At 43.2% G+C, this 22,055-nt stretch overlaps 1 protein-coding gene across 3 annotated transcripts in view; it reads right to left on the reverse strand.

The window, feature by feature from the left end:
• Positions 1-22,055, reverse strand: part of LOC142804133 (uncharacterized) — a 111,535-nt gene that overhangs the window by 18,483 nt on the left and 70,997 nt on the right. The window contains exon 4 of one of the 3 annotated variants that reach the window (XM_075890722.1): positions 11,854-12,102. The exons of the other annotated variants lie outside the window; for them this stretch is intronic. Coding sequence (XP_075746837.1) covers positions 12,061-12,102 — 42 coding nt within the window. The 3' untranslated portion in view covers positions 11,854-12,060. Of the gene's footprint in view, positions 1-11,853; positions 12,103-22,055 lie in introns of those variants that run through there. 3 annotated transcript variants of the gene reach the window in all.

Genomic DNA, 22,055 nt, shown 5'->3' on the forward strand with positions numbered 1-22,055 from the left:
AAGATGAAACAAATTGCCGTGCGAGAAAATCTCCTAAAGGCAAATCCAATTTGGTCCCATATATCCGTAATCCCAATTTCACAAAACTAGCTTTCTCCTACCACCCACCCTACTAAGCTGTAACTTACATCTAACTTCATGACTAACTTCATGAAACACAACCAACTACAGTGGTTTCACAGGAATGCTGCCTGGACCTAAACAAGGTAACTGGGCGCATTCTCTATTCTCTCATGACACTTAAAACGTAGTCGTGAGTGCCTTCTTGGAGGACACCCTGACGCCCACAAAAAATCACACACAACAGATCAAACTGCGTTTTTTTAAACCCTAGAAATGTATCTCTAGCCTCAAAGTTCGGTAAAGCGTAACGCTTTTCTCAAAAGATCACCGTGAACTCTGAATGCTCTCTAAAATAATGAAAAGAAATAACCCTCGCATACTAGCACGCTCGTTAAATGAATGTAGCCTCATGCCAGCCTATGTTTTTAAAGAACGCACAGGACTATGCTGTGCGCTCTTTCCCGACATCATACTCTCATTCAAATAACGGTAGCATACCAATCGCACACCTAACCATAGGTCATTTCCCTGTAACTCAACTAAAAACACTTACAATGCTTTAAAAAAAACTAGAAGGGAAAAACTGCCGCCACACGAACTGGCTGGGGAGATGACAAAGGAATACTACTTTAAAACCAAAAATAAGCAAACAAACATGCTTCTGAGAAAATTCCTTTGTCCGACTCTCCAGCTTACAGCTGTCGCTCACCTCAATCGCACACGCGGCGGTCGCGGTCTTGGCGGATTTTCAGAACGCCTGGCACCACAACGTGCACGTCCAACAAGCTGAACAGCGCAGTTACGCATCATTCGCGATTTCAGCCTGCCCTGATGAAGTTCGCGGAGGGGACACCAGCGATCCGCAGAAAAGAGTGGCGATGCCCTCTCTGGGCTTGCACCCGTGCGGTGCTTCGTTGTTGTGGTCTTTTTCCTAGGACCCCTTCGACACTCTTGTCCGCGGAAAGCTCTAAACCTCTGCCGCGAATTCGGTCACAAGCATGCGCGCTGTGGCTTACCCTTTTGTCGCTTCGCTTTCTTACGGCAACGTTTGTGACCGACCCTTTGCTCACAACTGGTAAATTGATCTCGGGTTGCGTTATTGCTGGCTTTACACCTCAAGGGTACTTCTGCACCACCTGCCACCTTACTTCGGCCCTTCGGTCTCTTAGCACTGTTGTCATGTCGGGCCGATTCACCGGTGCTAAGCCTGCACTCGCTGGCACCCTGAACCGTGTTGTGGATAGAACCGAAAAACCGGCGCTCCACACGTAAATTATTCGCAAACCCGCTTTTCCCTTACTTTTCGTCCGGTTGCTCGGACGCATGCAAACCGACTTAGACGTCGGTTTGATGCAAAGTGCCTAGTACTACGTGCTACGTTCAAAGGTTTTGCGCCCTTTTTTACACGCGTAGTACTGTTCGTCTCGCTCACGGCTCTCCGACGTCTCTTGCGTCTGCGCCACTTTTTTGCGTCTGGTTTTCGAGCCTCCAGATCGCATCTCACACTCGTGGACCCTCTCACAGCTTTCGTCAGCTGTCTCAGTCGCGCAGTCTGAATGATTTTCGACCAAATCATTTTTATTCTCACCCTCTAGACCGGCGGACTGGTTAACACACTTAGGAACAATGCAGCTGTTTTCCTTCGAAAAATCTTGCTCACATTCCTGAGAGCTGTCTGCAACTGCACTGATACCATTCTCTACTGTCACTGCTTCGCCTGAGCTTTCTCCGGTGTCCTTGACTACTTCCACATTGTCTGCAAGATCCACCGTCGCGACAAGCAGAGTTGAGGTCCGTACCAGCCTGCCTACCGCTATTCTAGCTGTCTCGCTAGTATTAACTGGCACAGACCCTCGTCGCATTCGCTCTGGCCTTCGTCGGCCTCTCTACTCAACGCAGCTTTTTTCACAGCGCTCAAACTTGGTTCTTCATCGAACGCACTGCTGTCCTTAAACGTGCTAGCCTTCTCTAAAGTTCTGGGCTGCACCTCACTTATTTGAGCATCGCACTTCTCGTGCGCTACACTTACGGATGGCTGAATTTTCCGTCTCATTGCGTCCATTTTCTGTTCCAATTGTTCAATCGCCAAGTCGTGTGCTCGATCACGCTCTTTTCTATCTTTTATTTCCTTTTCTTTTCTTTCTTTTTCCCGTTCTTCTCTTTCGCGTTCCTCTCGTTTCCGTTCCTCCATTTTCTGTTTTTGTTCTGCCAACCTTTAGGAAGCTTTTAACGCGTATCCAATATCCTCTTCACTGGCGTTTTGCAAAATTAGCTGTGAAATTTCGGACCTGCCCGTTCCTTCCTTCACCCTAATACCCAGGTCTTCGCAATTATACAAAAGACCATCTTTTAGCAGTGTCTTCACCTCCATGATTGCCGTTGTACTTTGGTCCTGCATAACGCACAAATGTAGGGGATCCCTCTGATTCACTCGCTACTCAAAATTAGGTGACCTCCCTATCTCACACACAATCTAGCTTCTATCAACTCGCACTTTTAAAATGAAGCCTGGAAAGTCAAAGCAAAGACCAAGCACTCACCACAGCAGAGCACCATGTCGTGAAGTCCATCTCACCGCTTCCAACCAGTTGTTAAGGGTCGAAGAAGGAAGGTCACTGGAGGATACGAAAACAAAACAGGTTTATGACACTATATACACTTATTTACAGCAAAGAAAAGTCAGTGGTTTCACAAACCATGAGCGTGGTGGTTGAACCGTTACAAGGCTCAGAGCGACGTCCAGCACTCTGCGGCGTCGTTTTAAGCCCTGTCGGGCTCCTTCTTTCCGAGTGGAACACCAATCACACACACACAAAAGGTGAGGGGGACGACCATGCACGGTCCACGTGAACGTCCAATATTGAGTCGTGAACACCGCACTGCAAGGTGGCGCCAGCAGGGCTCTTCCTCGTCGTGTGTGTGCCGCTAGTCGAGAGTTCCCACGATCCTGACAGCGTACATAAAGGGTCTGCCGCACAGCTCGCTTAATTGGTGGGGTGATTTGCGGTGGCCGCCGCGGTCTCTTCCAGGAAGATGCTGTCTTTGTTGTCCTCTCTCGTCGTGGCGTCGTGGCGACACGAAGTCTCATCCTCCGGCTAGCAGGGACAATGCCTGGCGGGCATAGGCAGCCGGCCGGTCGTGTACTTGATTGGGGATTAAAAGGAGCGCCGCTCTCCTGTCAGCTCTGGCACCGGTCACAACCACTTCCCCGTCGCCAGATGAATCACCGAGGTAATCAGGCACCGCTTCGGCTTGAAGGGACGACAAAAGGGTCCGCATTTGAAAGACAGGAACTCGCCTTTGCTTGCCGCAATGTCTGGGTAATTACTCAAATCTTCGACAGCGTCTGGCAGACTAGGTGCCAAGGGATTGAGAGCCTCCCCAGGGGACCAGCTTACGCACAATGGCGTCTGCCCAGACGAATTTCCAGGCCAAACTTAACAAAGAGCACTCCAAATGGTCCCACACAGTTCTATACAGTAGAGAACGGTGTACTCCAGGGTGCCGTGTTCAGCCCGCTCCTTTTCAACTTTATTCTGATACACATAACGAAATCACTCCCTCGAGGAGTACACATCATGATTTACGCTGATGACATCTGCATCTGGAGCGCTTCAAGGTCACATTACATCACGAAACAGTGGATTCAAAAAGCTTTGCAGAACATCTCCACATATCTAGCGCCCCGAGGCATGAACGTTTCACTAGAAAAGAGAACAGCCATTGCTTTCACGAAAAAGAAAATGAGCAAGTATGCGCTACTCCTCGGTGGACGGCCGCTGACCTATGTACGGTCTCAAAGATTCCTGGGAATCGTCATCGACAGAAATTTTTCCTGGTCTCCTCAGGTGAAGAAAATTCGAACTAGAATAGTAGCAGCCACTCAACTCTTCAAATTCGTGGCTGAACACGATGGGGATGTAGCTGCCGCTCAATGGTACTGCTTCAGAACGCATATATTGAAGGAACATTACGCAATTGTCTACCGGTACTTCACCGATTATCCCCAGCAAATAAGAAAATTTTGGAAGCCGCACACAACAGCTGCCTACGAATATGCCTAGGGCTCCCGAAGAGCTCATCAGCATTGGGAAATGTAGCGGAAGCAGGATGTCTCCCACTGGATGTTATCTCTATCCAAGAAACCACGCGTAAACATCTTCGACATGTAGTACAAGGTAAAAAGCATTTCCTGTACCGAGTTCACCTAACGCACACCAATTATTCGTTCGGCCAAGCTGTGCGAATGTTTCAACTCTCTCCCGTTCATCAGCAACAAAAATTAATGCCTGCAACATTTCCTCCTTGGACACTTTCGCCTTTAACTATAAAAAAAGCTGTACCTGGCATCAATGGAGCAAAGACACGAATGTCACTGGCTGCGCTGATGCAGTCTACTTTCCTCTTCTTAGCCGAGAACTATTCTCAGCACTCTCACATTTACGCCGACGCCTCAACCACTCAGGAGACTTCCGCTTATGGACTTTATATTCCTTCTACAAGACAAATTCTATCCTGTAGACTGCAACGGATGACATCCTCGACAGCAGCAGAACTTCATGGCATGAAAGAAGCTGTCCTATACATCTTGCGCCAAACGCAGGACCGATGGGTAATTTTCACCGACTCCAAAGGAGCATACAGATATTGTTCAACATCCTAAACAAAACGAATTGTCACCCTATTTTGTTCGACATAGCATATCTACATCACCTGGCTGTGACCGCAGGGAACTCTATCCCATTTCAGTGGATACCGGCTCATTGTGGAATATCCGCCAACGAAAAAGCAGATAAAAAAGCACGCAAGGGTCCTCGACACCACAATTACAGACGAACTTATTTCACTAAATTAGATGCAACCCAGAAGGCCAAAACACTTGTGATTGAAGAAACTAAGAGTCGCCGGAACCTTCCGACACATCACTACGCCTTACTTCACTCAATCGACCCCTATTTGACAACAAGACTCTCATGCGAAATTACTCGCCATCTGGAAACACTATACCAACGTCTACGTCTAAGCAGGGCCTATGTTAACAGCCTACAGCACCACTTCGGTCAGTCAGCGTGTCCGTATTGCAACAACTGTGGCTTCATCGAATCTGTGGAACATATATTGTTTGAGTGTAGAGCGTATGCTGAGGTGCGGGCACTTTATGAACATTGCATGCATTCTATAACCAAGAGAACTTTCTCCCTTGACTGTGTATTGGGACCTTTAGCCTGCCCCACTTTACAGAGGTGTGCTATGAAACTTTTGTTTGCGTACTTGGACAGCATCGGTCATCTAGACAAGCTGTAGCTGTAGCTTGACACCATGAAAAAACTATTAACGCACGTCCTCATTCAATGGTCAAAGAGGTAGCCCTTTTCTTTATTTTTTATTCTTTCTCCTATATCCACAATTTGCTTTTTTTCACTCTCTCTTATTATTTTACTTTCAATCCTCAATCCCATTCTCCACGCAGAGTAGCAAGTCAGCGAATTCTACATGCCGGCTAAACTCTCTGCATTTCAAAAAAGAGTTCTCTCTCTCTTTTGTTGTGCATGAATCTCATATATTCATTGTATGAATATTATCTTCGCTCGCTCGCTGTTTGCTCCCGAAAAGACGGCCAACGTTGTAGTGCTTCTGTTTGTGTATATGTTGATGAATGACAGCACGCTGCAAGCAATTCGCGTGTAAACGGGCTTCAGAGCAGTGTAAGTGTTGTCAGAGGACTTTGACTGAGGGAATTCCACATATTGCTTTCAGCAGTGATGTTGAAAGAAACCATCGTGATGACGAGAATTTTTTACTCGACGTTGAAGGTTGGCTACACACCGAGGATGACAAACGATCTGCTGATTACTCACAAGGAGTGATTCGCAGTTCACATTCCATCGCGCGTTAATGTTTTTTCACGCTTAAATTTTATTTAATGTACAATATCCTTCAGCGACGTCAATATAAGGCCATAGTCTTTGTTATGCGTTTCCTGAAGCCCAATTACAGTAACAATGCATGTAGCCCACATGCTTTCAGCTCACTCGAGCTCTACCAGCAAAGCGAAGTGGTTAGAATGGTGAAGCGTGCAATCACGATTGCAATCTACGTCTCCGTGCTTCTTCTGGAATTCACCGGTGCATCTCGAACTGCGTTGTCCGACAAATTTTTGCAATTTCGACCTTGCGAAAAGCACACAAGTGTATTATTTCTCATATTGTTGTTTTGCTTGCTTTGTGAAACCTGCAGCACCTAAGTGCGGAGAATGGCGCACGGTTAGAGTGTTTCTTTTGTTTTGGTGAAGAAGCCACTCCATGTTGCTGACAGCGCAAGTAATTACAAAGGCGTATAATATGTTTGCAAAACATCGCCACGTTACACATTCAGTCTCATACAACCGCGATAGTGCAGTACTCGCTAGTGGCATACCACTGCGGCAAATCCGTGAGGCAGGCCCAGTACCAATTACCTTTGAGTGCCGCTCAGTTTATAAGTCCATTCTAGTTCACGCAGTTTTCTGGAACATGCGCATGATTACGCAAGGCATCGTTGATGCAAGGTGCGTCAGCTGACACCACTACCCTTGGCTATGCGACAAGAAGTGAGGTAGCGAACCTTCAGCAATTCTTATCGTTTGGGAAAGTACTTTGGTGTGATATCCTTTTATGTGACAATCAAGAGTTCATTCAGTAAAAGTAGCACAAAGCGTACGTCAGTGCATTTTATCTTTTCTTATGAGAGTTCACGGGTTGACGCTCCTCCCGCAGCCATCTTAGGTTGCACGACGCACCGATTGCATGGTGCGCCTGTGGGCAGTGAGAATATAAATGTTGGTCCTACCACAAGTATACAGTGGTGATTCAAATTTTGAAACAGTGTTCACGCACATGTCAAAGAAGCACATCGATGTCAAAGCCATCATTTCTGCCTTCTATTCTCTCATCCTATGCAGAAGTGCCACCGCGGAGGCGAAATATGTATGCCTGTTGGATTGATTTATTGATTGATTTGTGGAGTTTAACGTCCCCAAACCACCATATGACCACCAAGACCACCACGGTGGGGCGTATGCCTGTTGGAATATCTAAACTTAAAGAGTTACTCACACAAAATTCCGGGGACGAGATAGCCGGCGTGGTCGATTCTCCTAAACATTCGTATATATCACATGCAAGATATCAACAGCGAATATAGCTTGGAAGGTACTTTAAATTACTTTTGAAGTTTGCGTGAGCGACCGACTCCATAGCACTATAGACACCCTCAGAGGTGACCCAAGGTGACCCCCTATTACCCTCACGTCACCACGCTGTGGTCAACAAAACAAGTTATGAAGACGTCGTAGCCGCCATTTCTCTTTTGCCGTGTTAGTTCCCGGATTCTATATTTCTCGGTGGCTGGTTGCACGGCCGTGGCGCACGCTTAGAAAGTTTTGTGTTTGGCGACATTCCAGTCCCGTTTCTTTTTCGGAAGTAATTCTTGATGCGGACCGTGCGGAAGTGCGTCACAGTTATGTGTGCTGACGTGGTGAAGAGCTGCACACGTTAGGTGGTGACAGTTGCACCAAGTTTTTTGAACTCTCTCAAACCGAAACTGAGAGTGATTTATAATGAGGGGCCTTTAATTAGTTATCTGTCGCGTGCTGCAGCGAACGATGTGTCGCGTCATGACTAACAGGCCCCCTGCAACACATTGCAGCAGAAAAATTGCGAGGCCAAAGTTTTTGTGTACACAAGTAGCCCTTGCACTTATTTATAATTTTTAGTTAAAAAACGTTTCACGATTTGATAAAAAATGGACAGCTGTGCTGAGTGAATAATCAGTTTTGTGTGGAATCAATCAATCATGATTGCCTACAAGTGAATTCAGGTGAAACAGCTGAACTGTTTGCCTCATTTAAAAAGTAGCGTAGCTAAGGCATTTCTGCTAGTCTGAAGCGTTTATGTTTAAGGAAGAGCTTAAGATTTTAAAGATAATATTTCGTCGAGAATTATGGCTTTCACCAAGCGATGGCAGCCACATCAGAAAAAACTGAACGCCAATACTTAATTCAATAAACACCTTTTATGATCAAAAATGGACCTCGAACCTTTCGTCCGCCGTGCATTACAATAATATAATGGTTGTGGTGCTTTCAATTAAAAATTTGTGTGTCGTTCTAGCCGAAGCCACCAGGCGCTGTCGGTTTTGAGTGGTTACTGTGCGACCCGAGTGCCTATTTCAAGACATACGACTCACTCAAGCCATCATTTAGGCAATATATGTGTTAAAAGAAAACACGTGAAAAGTAAAGCAACAAACGCGAATGTTCAGAAAGCTTGAATGGCAGGCTGTCCCACACACAACCAGAGCTATAGCAAGGTTCGCATTCGCTCTCAAGTGTAACTTTACCTCTAGCCTCAGCCGCTCGCTTCACATGAAGCTTGAGGCAAGGTTTTTTGTGACCCAAAACAATCACTGAAGTCTCTGGTATTACATTAAACATTGGAAGGCGGCACATTGCATGGCTCGCCACAAAACGTAGAGCCTTCACCAAGGCGATCAGTTACAGCCATGTACACCACAGTGATGCTAAGTCATGGCATACTGGCTATGCAGAAGGTTCGATTCGTCCAATCACCAATGTATCTGTCTCTCTTTTAACAGCAAGCTGACGCAACTAGCACAAACAATTCGCGCACAGAAACGTAGCCACAGCTGCTCAAGGCACTATACAGAGATGCGTTTAACTTGTGCTGTTTCGTGGTATTTCTATCAGAAGAAGCGCACGGATAACACTTTTCGTTCTTAAAAAATGAAATAATCCAGGTAAACCTACACAGTAAAATTTTTACACCCTTATAGGTGTAAAAAGGGTGTTTTCAAGATTTACACCCTTTTTTAATGATTGTAACACCCTTTTCTTTGCTGGTACACCCTCAGAGAAGGGTGTAACTGGCAAAAGGGTGTTATTATGCCGTTCGTGAGGGTGTTGAAGAACAGAAGGGTGTACACCTATAATTGTTGGAATAAAAATTGTTCCATTTAACGTCCCAAAGTTGTCATATAATCATTAGAGACGCTGTACCGAAGGGCTCCGAAAATTTAAACCACCTGGGGTTACTTAAGGTGCGCCTAAGTCTAACTACACAGGTCTCGCACTCTTTCTCGTCCTTTAAAAATGTGGCCGCCGTGAACTGCCGGGATTCAATCCTGCGACTTGCGGGTCAACAGTTCAGCACCATAAGCACCAGACAACCGGCGCGGGAATGCGCGTGCAAGAATCGAGCTGAATCCATGCTTCGAAATCAAATACCACGCATAGCGCAAGGAATGCATGCCTTTCCTAAGATAACAATGTCGTAGGGATGAAAAAAATCAAGAAAATGATTGAGGCATTGACAAATTTTACACAACACTAAGAATAATTGAGAAAATGTAAAAGAGACTAACTTCTTCTCGCACTGTTTGATTCGACATGCTTTGCCGCTTTATATCGTCCACATTATATGTGAATAAGTGAATGGGCTACTGTCACGATCTACGGACAGCACATATTCATGTGTAGAAGCAATTGAGGAAAAAAAGCTTGAATTTATTACAAAAAACCCTTGCTCGGTCAAAAGCCGTTCGAGTGCAGGTTGTTTTCACAAGATTATCGAAGACGAGACGTGCTTGGTCGAAAAAGAAAACAATGCACTACCTTCTGCAACCATGCGGGAGCACGGGAAGTGGTTCTTTAGGTGAAGAAATAAAGGTCAGAGAATGGCACGGTCAGTGCTCGCAGTGCCTTTCCGAAGCGAAGGGGAAAAGGGTACGAGAGGAGGGAGAGACACGCCTCTCACCCCCCCATATATATATATATATATATATATATATATATATATATATATATATATATATATATATATATATATATATATATATATATATATATATATATATATATATATATATATATATATATATATATATAATATATATATATATATTGTGGGACACTGCGACCCACGCCGTAAAATTTGTATTTGCTATCTATTCTGTTTGACATATCTCGGGGGGGGGGGGGGTGTATGAGGTGATCAGCAGGGGGCACTGCAACCCCCGTCGAGTTAAAAAACTTACGTCGAGTTACAGTGCCCCCTGTATATTTCTCTATTTACCTATAGGGATTTACATTGCCCCCTAAGTGACCAAGGGCCGCCCCCGCCCCCCTGCCCCCGTGGTGGGCACGCCTATGCATAGACACCATCAATCATTGCAATAAAATGTTGTGTGTAAATGTGTGTGCCAACAATAGTACATTTTGAATTAAAGAACATGAGTGTTTTAGGTGATTATTACCGCTGTTCTTCATTTGTTAAAAATGCATTGTACCTGCAAGCGTTTCAAACTTCGCGCGCTAAAGTCATGTGTTAATTTCTAATTTCGTTTTTTTGTGAAGATAAAATTATTTTGCTCCCTTCGTTTTTATATTATATATATTTCCGTTTACTTTTTATACTTAACCGCATTACTAAAGCTTTTTGTTGCGCCATTGTCCGTCTGCGGAGTTCTAACCCCGAACTTGTTTTGGCGTGCTCGCTCGCTGGTCGAGCGCTGCAGCTTGTCGGTTCTGCATCGTTTTTTCTCGTTTTTTGAGGTGTGCTTGCGCGCTGCGTTCGTGTTTTGTGTTCTGCCGGTGCTGCCTATTACGAAGATGAACTCTACTCAAGCGAGGACGTGTGGCGTCGCATTTTGTAACACTCGCCAGGTACGTACCACATTCCTGCTGTCGGCGCTTTGTCAACACCGAGAGCGTGATAGCGACGCCATGCTACGTTTTTCGTTACATGTGGGCGATAAGTGAAGTTTTTTAACGTAGCGAACCTGTTTGTGTGTGTCATTTCATCAGGATGAAGGCGTTTTTGTAGGAAGTCAAGCGTGGGCGAGCTTTTTCTTTCGATTCAAGCATGCTTCGGTGTGTGAAGCACATGGCGCGTGCGTGCGCAGTGGGAATTCGGCGGCGGATTTGTGCGAGTTGTGACGGCGCTCGCCTCTGTCGGCAGTGGTGTTGGCAGGGAGCCCTGCTCGCGATGAACCAATATTTTGGTTAAATAATTGTTGGGCGAAGACGGTGTTTGTTAGCTGTAAGCGTTGAATACGCCCAGGGCGCGTATGTTTGGATCTCTTAACTTGAGGATTTTTTTTTGCATGCCTGTTCATATTGTGTGCTACAGGAGTCAACGGGTTCATATGTTGTACGTTTCATATGTTGTACGTCCAAAGCAGTTTGAAAAGTTTCATATGTTGTACGCCCTTTTTTTAAACTGCTATCAGAAATTGCTGCGGGTAGCCGAACGTATGTCGGTGTATGCATCCACGCCGGCACGCATCTTTGAACTACCGTGTTATTCGAGTTCGCGTGCAGCATGCTGCGTCGTCTTAGGTACGGCTCGCAAGGCTTGCACGTATGTACGCTTAGGTGTTTATGCAGCCCGTTTAGTCAAATCTGAGCTTACGTTATACACTCGCAACATAGGTTGTCTGATGCGTTCGGAACCCATGAATTTTGAGCCGTTCGTTAAGCTTGAACTGTATTTCCGAACAAAATTTTCATGGCTTATTGGGGCCGAATAACTGTAGCTTAACTGTGCGAGCCCTAATTCGATCAGTAGTTCATGCGGTAGAGCACATTTTATTTTATTCAGCTTGTTTTCGCTATGCTTGGATTTCATTATTTTGTGGTGGTTTATTAAATATTGTATGTGCCTCGCCCAAGCTTTGTGTTCAAACTTTGCTAAGAAATTTTAGTTGTACGAACAGTAAGAACAGTTTAGACCATCACCTCCAATGGCATTTAATAACAGATTACAAGCTTATGCCGATCTGGTCAGAAACACACATGAAAACATTGAAGAACCACACACTGGCCACGAATAAAAGCACAGTCTTTGTCACTTGTGAATAGGGCTTTTGTGTGGAGGCCAAAACGTCATGCTTTCAATTAGGGTCAGTATGTTGTTTCGTCTTCACATCAGATGACAAGCTTCAGTAAATTCTGTAGGCATGCGCTACAGTTATAGAAGGGATCTGTGGTGTTTGGAGAAACGAATATATCATTTAGCGCTCAAAACTTGCAATAATGTTATACATCATAGTATGCATACATAAGGCATGCACGTGTTGCTGTGAAAATGGAAAATTGGACAGTATGTTCATCTGACAATCATGAATATAGACTGCATGTTTCCAAGCTGTTGGCATTGACGCAATTACACAACTTCAGAAATCAGTCTCGTCAAACGTTTATTGTGTATTGCTAAATCGTGACCAATGCCTTCCAGTATTCTTGTTACTAGAGATCGTTGCAGAAGATTGCATGCTTTATTGGGATGGTATTTAGCTCAAGATGGGTAGGTTGTATTAGCATTTCCACATTTTTTTCCATTATTTATTAGACAGCCTGTATTGAGGGGTATGTTAGGGATGAGCGAGGGGCACTGCCTTTTTAGCCACCTGAAATCATTGAATTAACAGCCATAATTTAGCAGTTGACAATAGTAATTTAGTGAAACCAATTTTCTATGTTATCGGCATAATCGTCCTATTGTAGGCAGCCGAAAGAAAGTTACATTAGTTGTGTTCAAACTAAAATTCGTTATATAACTTCATGAGTTACCTCCAATGGATACTTGATCAAAGCGCATACCGTCATGTATGCGCTGCCCTAATAATGAATTGGCATGCATACGCATTATGCCAGAGCGCTATTCAAGTATATTTTGTGACACATCTGTTATGTGAAAAATGCATATTCTTTCGTAAGGTTGCAGCTATGTTCGCCAAAAACATTGAGGATGTTTTTGTTGTAGCATGTCTGGTTTTCGTACATCCTACTCTTTTAAAACAAAATGTTTCAGATCATTCTAAATTGAGTTCCAAATTCCGCTTCGCTAACAGACACATCAGTAAATTGTTTTTTTGTTTCTCTCGCAGTCTATACATGCTCGTCGTAGGAAGAGAGTCTGGGAGACGTCTGGACTAGCCCATCATCAAGGCTGGCTCGTGGAAAATTTGACTGCTGGTGCACATCAGTGGTGCATGGCTTCTGTTTCTTCTGAAAAGCGAGCTGCAGAGAGCCACCTGGTAGCTGTATTCAAGAGCACAAAGGTTCAGGGTGTTCAAAGTTAACCCTTTTGTTTTTCCTTAAAAGAGAATCTCAGCGCTGTAAGTTATGTATGTAAAGCCACATCTGCTGATAGCTGTGTATCCAGGAGGATGCAATGTGAGACAATAATTATCACTGTCAGCGGTGCCATTAGGTTTTATTAATCAACTTAATAGTGACCACAGCAGAAGATCATGTATGTGTTAAATATTTGAGCCAGTCACATTTCTACATATTATCACTTGTAAGAATTCTAGCATGCCTGTGCTCAGATATCCTGCTGGAAACTTAGTTGCGGCTTACATTATTATGTGTGCAGGACAGTGAGCACTACCACAGACTCTGATTTCATGCATTTAATCTGACCGTCGGTGGAAGACATGGGCAAACATTAAAATGGTTACTCTTGCTATTCGCTGGCGATAGCAAGAACCGACTGCTCGTTCCTCTATGGAGTGATATTTTGCTGAATCTCACTGCCTTGCATGCGTAATCATGAAAAGCAAAATTAAACTTTCAAACAGGATATCTAGGAGCATAAACATAATCAAAAAGTTTTCCAAGTGGGACTGTGTAGAAACACGACTGCCTCCAACTTTTTAATGCAAACATACCTGCTTATTTGCATTACTGAAATTTCAATATTTTTGGTTGATAGGCCAGATGACAGCTATATTTTATTACTTTGTGTCCCCCTGGACACAATCTGCCAAGGTGTTTTTCTGTTCCTAAGGCTAAATTCAATGTAACTAGGCAGTGCATTTAGGAATGTGTCAGTGCTGCTTACTGAGCTCTTTATTGGATATTTTGTTTTTTCCAAGATCTACTGAGTGTGTTGCTCGCCAGACTTGCATGTCATGTTAATTGATGCCTAATGTGCAATTGGCCATTTAAAAACACTTTTTGTGTTGTAATAAAAAGTAGCACATCAATGATTTTATCTTCAGTGCAACCTTCACTGAATATTCTATTTTAATATATTTTTGTCGCTGTAGTTATTTCATTGCCTTTGGGAAGTTCAATTCATAAGTACAATCAAGTGTTTTCCCACTGTCATACTTCATCGTACCTAACTTTGCCAATACCAAACCATGTTGGATATTTTACAGTGATACATACTCATGTTTAACATTGTTAATGATTACTGATAGAAGGCATACTAGAATATTGTAACGTGAGTCCTTGGATTGGGGGGTTGAATGGTGAATTTTTTCAACTACATAGTAATATCTGCTTGCTTTATTTCATGTCAAGTGTAATGAGAATAATATTTACCGAGGTTGACGTGTTAAAACCACGATATAATTATCAGGGACACTGGAGTAGAGGGTTTCAGATATTTTGACCACCTGGGGTTCTTTAAATGCATCCACGTCTAAGCAGACAGGTGTCATGCGTTTTCCCCTTAATCGAAATTGCAGCCACCACAGTCATGGTTTGATTTTGTGGCTTTCAGTTTAGCAATCAAGGGTTACTTGAAGCGTATATTAGTTGTGGGCTGCGGTCTTGCTTCCATGATGCATCTCAAGTACAGCAGTTTGGTGCCAACCAGGCATCTCTACTAGTGCACTGGTGTTGTGTGTTTTCATTCATAATTTACTGCAATAATTAACTATTTTATCAAGATGCATTTCTGAGCAGCTCTGCGACCTGTGTGCTGGTGCTTATTACATTCCTAATTTTTTGCAAGAGGTAATGATTGTTGCATGTATTCTGAGTTAGATATGAAGTTACGAATTTTCCTTCTTTTATACTCTGTAAGGGTGTAAAGCCCAACAAGTCACTCTGATATACTTTGCATATTGTACATCAGATGGCTAAATTGTGTGTGCAGAGCTTATATAAACAGCCCATAGTGTTTCAAATGCCTTGAAAACTGCCTTAGGATCAGAAAAAACTGTTGTGAAGAGTGGGATATTCTGGGTGAACAGTGGAAGTTCCTCAGATAGGCTGGCTGATGTTTCGATAGGAGGACTGATGTTCGTCAAAAGTGCCTTTTCTTCTCATCCTTGGCATGTTAGCTTTAAGGGGGTTAGTAGAGATGTCATCTCCTGGTGGTGGTGCGTGTCTTTGTTGGCAATTGCCGCCAGAAAAGAAAAAAAAACTAGAAAGCAAACAAGTGCAGTCCTCACTTCATTTCAAGTTGACTGGTAGCAATTCACAATGTTCTCAGAGGGTAGAGAAAAAAATGGAAGCAAAAAAGTGGAAACATACAAAGTAGGAGCGGTGTGCTGCCGCTACAGACGCGAAAAAAGCAAAGAGCTTGAAAGTTCGAAGCCAGCAGGCAGTCCCCTCCCCGCGTTTGGCCATCACAAAGGGTTGCCGACGATAAAGGCCTATGCTTTTTTTCAAACATCTATGAATGGGACTCGTAAGAAAGCGGTTACGAAAAGGCGCGAGAGAGAAGCAGGCGGCTACCTTTAAATGCTAAGATTTCAAAGGTAAGCGACACCAGATGTGTTCGGAAGAGAATGTGTTTAATTGGGAAAGTCATTGGTTAAAATATGCTTTCACTATCCCCGTGGGTGGCCCGCTCAACAGAATTGCCTCAAGAATTTGGTGGCATGTTGGCAGAGAAATAGAGAAATTCAGAATGCAAAGGAAATAAGCATCAACGAGAGAAACGCAGAAAGAAAGGAAAAAATTAAAAAAGGCGGGTTGGAGGTAGATGACACGCTAGCGTTAACAGACGAGGAAAGGAAAAAAGAGACGCAGAGAAATTTGTGGCTTGGCAATGACTTAATGGTGCACGGTAGTAGTGTTTTTTGAAGCGACAAAAGAAGAAAGAAAGCTGTGGTTGAAAGGTTCTGGCAAATAGAAACGTCGTAGTTGTGTGTATATAGACACATGTATATCTATATTTATAATTTAAAAAATTTCCAGAGAACATCAATAGTACAACTTGTAGTCTAGGAGCGATTCCATGTAATACCGGTTATGTCTATTTAAAGGTTGAACCTTCCTCATTTCTGAATGCTGTCGTAATTATGCTATCGCCATTCAGCGATTCCGAATGGCGACGTGCTACATTGATTCGTGATCGGTGTAGGGGCTTGCATTTGTGTATCAAATATTCCATGTATTTCCTCTCTCATGGTGAGCAGAAATTTGTGAACATAAAGCTTTGCTTGGTCGAAATTGTGGCCCTGTTGGTTGAAGTGACTGCGTGCTGCTTTTGGTTAATTGTGTTTTGTGTCTGCACAGTGGCCGTTCAGTCTTACGTGAATTGGTTGCCCAGTATTGCCTATAGTCTGCAAGTGGCGCACTTAAGACAGTATATTAGGTTGTTCGAAGTGCAGATGAAGATCGATGGGACCTTGTGAATGTAGTCAAATTCTGTGCTTTTCAAGTTGTTAGCCAGCTATATATTTTTACAGGTAAAGCATCTGGGCCGGCCACAGGGACCAGACGTCCTAGTGTTTGCTTTAAGTTTTGCTGGAATTAGCAATGCGTGGCACGTGGCATTTGCAATGCTAACTTAAAGACATGCTTGTTCACGCAAACTTAGACTAGGACGTCTGATCCCTGTGGCCGGCCCAGGTGCTCACCCTGCAAATATATACAGCCGGCTACCAACATAAAAAGCACAGCATCTGACTACATTCACAAGGTCACATAGAGCTTCACCTGCACTTTTAAACAACCTAATATACTTTTCTGAGTGTGCCAGCTGTAGAAAACAAAATATAGGCGAAAGTGGGCCGCCAATGCACGTAAGACTGAACGGCCACCGTGCAGACACAAAGCACAATTTACCGAAAGTAGTAGCCGGTCACTTCTACCAACAGGACCACACTTTCCAAAAAGCAAAGCTTTATGTTCTACAAAATAATTTCCGGTCACCACGAGAAATTAAATACATGAAATCATAATTTATACACAAATTTATGTCCCTACACCCATCAAGAATCAATGTTGCACGTGGTAATTTGGAATCGCTGAAAGCCATTGCACAATTGCGGCCATATTTAGGGACTAGAAACGTTCAACCTTCAAATAGACATAACTGGTATTACATGGAATCACTCCTAACCTACATATTGTAATAATAATATTCACTTTAAATTTTTAATTATAGATATACATGTGTCTATATACACACAACTACGAAGTTTTTATTTTTCAGAACCTTTCAACCACAGCTTTCTTTCCTCTTTTGTCGCTTCAAAAAAAACTCCTACCGTGCACCATTAAGTCATCGCCAAGCCACAAATTTCTCTGCGTCTTTTTTCCTTTCCTCGTTTGTTAACACTAGCGTGTCGCCTATCACCAATCCGCCTTTTTTTTCTTTTTTTTCTTTTCTTTTGTGTTTCTCTCGTAGTTGCTTACTCCCTTTGCATTCCGAACTTGCCTATTTCTCTGCCAACATGCTGCCAAATTCTTGAGGCAATTCCGTTGAGCGGGACACCTATGGGGATAGTGAAAGCATATTTTAACCAATGACCTTCCCCAATAAACACGTGGTCTTACAAACACATCTGGTGTCGCTTACCTTTGAAATCTTGGGATTTAAAAGTAGCCACCTGCTTCTCTCTTGCACCTTTTTGTAACCTCTTTCTTATGAGTCCCATTCATAGATTTTCGAAAACAGCATAGGCCAATATCGTCAGCAACCCTTCTTGATGACCAAACGCGGGGACCGTTTGCTGGCTTCAAACTTTCAACCCCTTTGCTTTTTTCATGTCTGTAGCGGCCACCCATTGGCAGCACACCACTCCTATTTTGAGTGTTTCCTTTTTTTCTTTTTTTTTCTCCACCCTCTGAGAACATTCTGAATCACTACCACCCAACTTGAAATGAAGCAAGGACTGCACTCCTCTGCTTTATAGTTTTTTTTTCAGGCTACGATTGCCAACAGGGACACATGCCACCACCAGGAGATGACGTCTTTACTAACGCCCTTGAAACTAACATGCCAAGGATGAGAAGGCTAGGCACCTTTGACGAAGATAGGTTCTCCTATCGAAACTTTGGTCGGCCTATCTGAGGCATTTCCACCTGTCGGCTCTCATTTTGATTTCGTTATGAAGAGTGTGTTTTTGAGAAATGGATGCTGTTTCTATTACCTAGAAAGATGCTGAAAAATAAAACTTGAAATTTTAATATGTGGTGAAGCTTCATGGGGTGAGGGCTGATCTGTTAATCATCTTTCTTCAGCCACTGACCTTACCTGTTCGAATATTGGCGGCAAACTGCTCTAACTGTAGTATGTATGAAATATAATAAATGTGTTTGCTTTCAGTTGAGAGAAAACCTGTGTTGTGGTACATGTACTTGACATTTATCTTACGCCAATATATGTCTACTTTTAGGAAGTGGGAAAAGATATTTATCAATAGGTGGAAACGATGTCTACCAAAGCAGCTCTGTTATTTTTGTATAATCAGAAAGTTTGAAACGAAATAGGTTAGGCTGAACTCGCATGGTTTCGCGATACCAAGTGCAACTGCAAATTAAGTTGCTGAAATATGTATATGTCTGCATCCTGCATGAGACGTGTGCACTGTTACGGGTAATAATGTTTTCAATATAATGTGTTTGTGTGTCTACACAAACGTATGCATACCAAGCACCCTTGCTGTATCGACTCACTGAGCCACCAATTGATATACCCGAGATGTTTATGCTATTTAACACTAAATATTTGTATTTAATTGTATAACTGTAAAAGGCAGTCTAGATTTTTATGGTCGGCTTTACAAAGAAGGCTTTGAGGAATATCATTGAATTTCAGTAAGCTTGCTTATACACACACACACACACACATATATATATATAATATATATATATATATAAATATATATATATATATATATATATATATATATATATATATATATATATATATATATATATATAATGAGATCAAACTGACAATATTGCGAAGGAAAGTATAGGGGATGTCCGAATTGTAATGTAAATGTGAAGAAAAAAATGTGGGTGAAAAGATAACTTGCCATGGACAGGAACCGAACCTGCGACCTTCGAATAACGCGTTACTCAAAGGTCGCACACCGTTTCAACACCCTCTTAGAAGGGTGTTGAACACCCTAACATTTTGCTGAACACCCTTCGTGTAGGGTGTTCAGGTAACACCCTTTCTGTAGGGTGTATCTGAAAACACCCATAGGGTGTTGCTCTGGTGACAAGCCAGTTTACACCCTTAAGGGTGTAAAAAATTACTGTGTACGCCTACCAACCCTCTCAGATTTTTCGGCACTGTTCCGACTTTTCATGCAGCGCTCCGGGTCCCACAACGTCCCTGCCGGGCAAGGGCCAATCCAGCAACTTATTTGCGGGGGGAAAGGGGACAGTCGCTTGAAGTGTTACCGAAGCAGGGGTGGGCTCATTCTCTTTATTTACACGAAAGCCCCATGGTAGCTTAAATATTCTTATATGTGCTCACAATAGTTCCATCTATTTATCTTCATTGGTAATAGGAGGTAGGCGACGATCCCTGAAGAAAAGAAAGGGGGGACCGTCACCCCAACTAACCCACTGCCCCTTTCCTGATCCGCCACTGCTGTACAGGCAATTAATGTACTGGATTCATATCGGACTGTCTATTAAGATTTTTTTATCAGGCCAAACGCACGCCCAACAACGTCCGTCTTGGTGCAGGACACAAATTTCGCATAATTTGGACGCATGAGACAACGCTGCTGGGGCAAGCGCAGGCTGCGAGGGGCCTGAACTTCCGCTTAACGTGCTACAACGTTAACGTTCTGCAGGAACGGCAAGTTTTGCAAAGCGCCATGTGGCCAACTAAAGTACCGCTTCATTACAAGACGCAGCAACAATAAAAAACAATAAACTTGTCTGGGAGATACCGCAATACAGAAAAGTGATTTTGCCACCTTCCTATGTAAGAGTACCGCTGCCCCTCCACCATCCCGACTTCCTCCAAAGAAGAGTTTGTAACCCTTGGTAAAACTGAAGCCGAGTTTCCTATGAAACTAGCTAGGTTATTTCCAGAGCGCACTGCGCATGGCAGAATTATTTTCACTTGGCTGTCGTTTACGCGCCTCAGCTATTTATGAAAACACGATATTAGGGCTAGCTACACGTCCCAGGTCTTTAACTTAAAAATTAGAGAGAGTCATAACAAATGCTTATAGTGAATTTGATGCGTCCTTGTGTTTTACTTGTAAAAGAAAGATATAAAGAAATAGAGAGGGAAGGCAGGGTGGTTAACCAAGTTTGGCTCGGTTAGCTCTCAGATATGGCGTTGTGGAGCCGGAACAAATATTGATTGTTACGCACTACTGTATGACCATACAGTGATGGTCACCGCTCGTAATCCCAAATTATACGAGCTGATGTTTCACATAATGATACTGAATGATTCGATATTACTAAACAATAACCTTGAAGCATTGCTTTCAAGAAGTTCTTGCAAGTTATTCGGTACACCTGTAAGTGACGTCGGCATTCAATATTTTTATCCGAAATAATTGTTTCTATAATATATACTGATTGTTCACACTGTAGTGCCGTTGCTATGCCTACAAGGAGAAAGATATGTTAGTGAGAGCAACCGCACAGAAGATATCGTTTCAAACTTCCGATTAGTATGGAAATATGTCGTACAGTATAAATACTGATTGAAAAAAACACATGCAGAATCAAACACAATTGAGTCAGTGGTACGGTGCCCAGACAACTGCAGACGGGCACGTATTCCAACCTCGCACAATATAACAGACTACCTCGGTAGAATCCTGACAAGCGCATGCAAGGTCTGCCACAGCCATGTCCCCACATCAACTCACATGCTCTAGGAGTGTAACAAAATCTCGTGAAATGCTAACTACGGAATCCTTCCACAACAGTGGTCCCTGCCTTGCCCTCTTCTAGCCTTATCAGCCAAGATTGGGTCGTGTAGCAGACGCACCAGGTGGCGGCGAAGGAAAACGTCGTTGTACCCACCTGGGTGGCCTATGGGCCGGGCTGACTGGTTTCGGACTAAATTACTTTAAGCCGCAACGAATGGTGATTTAATAGCTCAGAGAAATCCTTGCTATCCAATGCATCGACTCATTAAATGGTATCTGCATTAAAGTGGGGTGGGTATTGCTGCTGGATGAAACATTCACGAAGTTGTCCACACTTTTACAGAAGTGACATTGTTCCAAGCTAATTCAATTTCCTAAAACAAGAGCGTCTGACTATATGCTTCACTTATATTTAAGTGTTTTAGCGTGAACCTTAATGTGTACATAATCGTACCTGTTTTACAGTTTTCTCCATAGCTTATGACTTACTTCTTTGTTAGACACGAAAGCTTTGGCGTCCGGCATGTTCCCAGAAAAGTGGGAGTATATATTTATGATAAAACAAAATAGATGGGTGCGCACAGTTGAAACCAGTAATGAAGGATAAAGGTTTACATTGACACTTCATGGGCTTTAACGTTGTAAAACCACCATATGAATATGTTAGCCGCCTCAGTGGTGTGCTCCAGAAATTTTCAACCATCCGGTGTTCTTCAATGTGCCCGTAAACCTAAGTGTACGAGCCTCGAGCATGTGTGCCTCTATCCAAAATGCCAGCTTCACGGCCGGGATTCTTTCCCGCGACTTGAGGTTCAATATTTCAGTACCATAACCACTTCACTATATTGATGGGTTAACAGTTCACGTTCTCCATGTGGTCAGATAAAAAAATGCCATCAATCAATTCCTTACAACCAACAGGTTTTAATACGTAATTTCAGTAAAGCCAGTTGCAATAGCGAACATGAAAAAAACTACCATATTTAAGCTTTATTCGAGTGTCCATCAGTGTACCGCTTATTTGAACGTAATTGAAGCTCTCCTACACAAAATGATTTAGCTTCACCTAATAACGTGAAGATAACGATGCCGGTCCTATA

This window comes from Rhipicephalus microplus, chromosome 3, assembly GCF_043290135.1.
Source record: "Rhipicephalus microplus isolate Deutch F79 chromosome 3, USDA_Rmic, whole genome shotgun sequence".
Taxonomy (NCBI): Eukaryota; Metazoa; Arthropoda; class Arachnida; order Ixodida; family Ixodidae; genus Rhipicephalus; species Rhipicephalus microplus.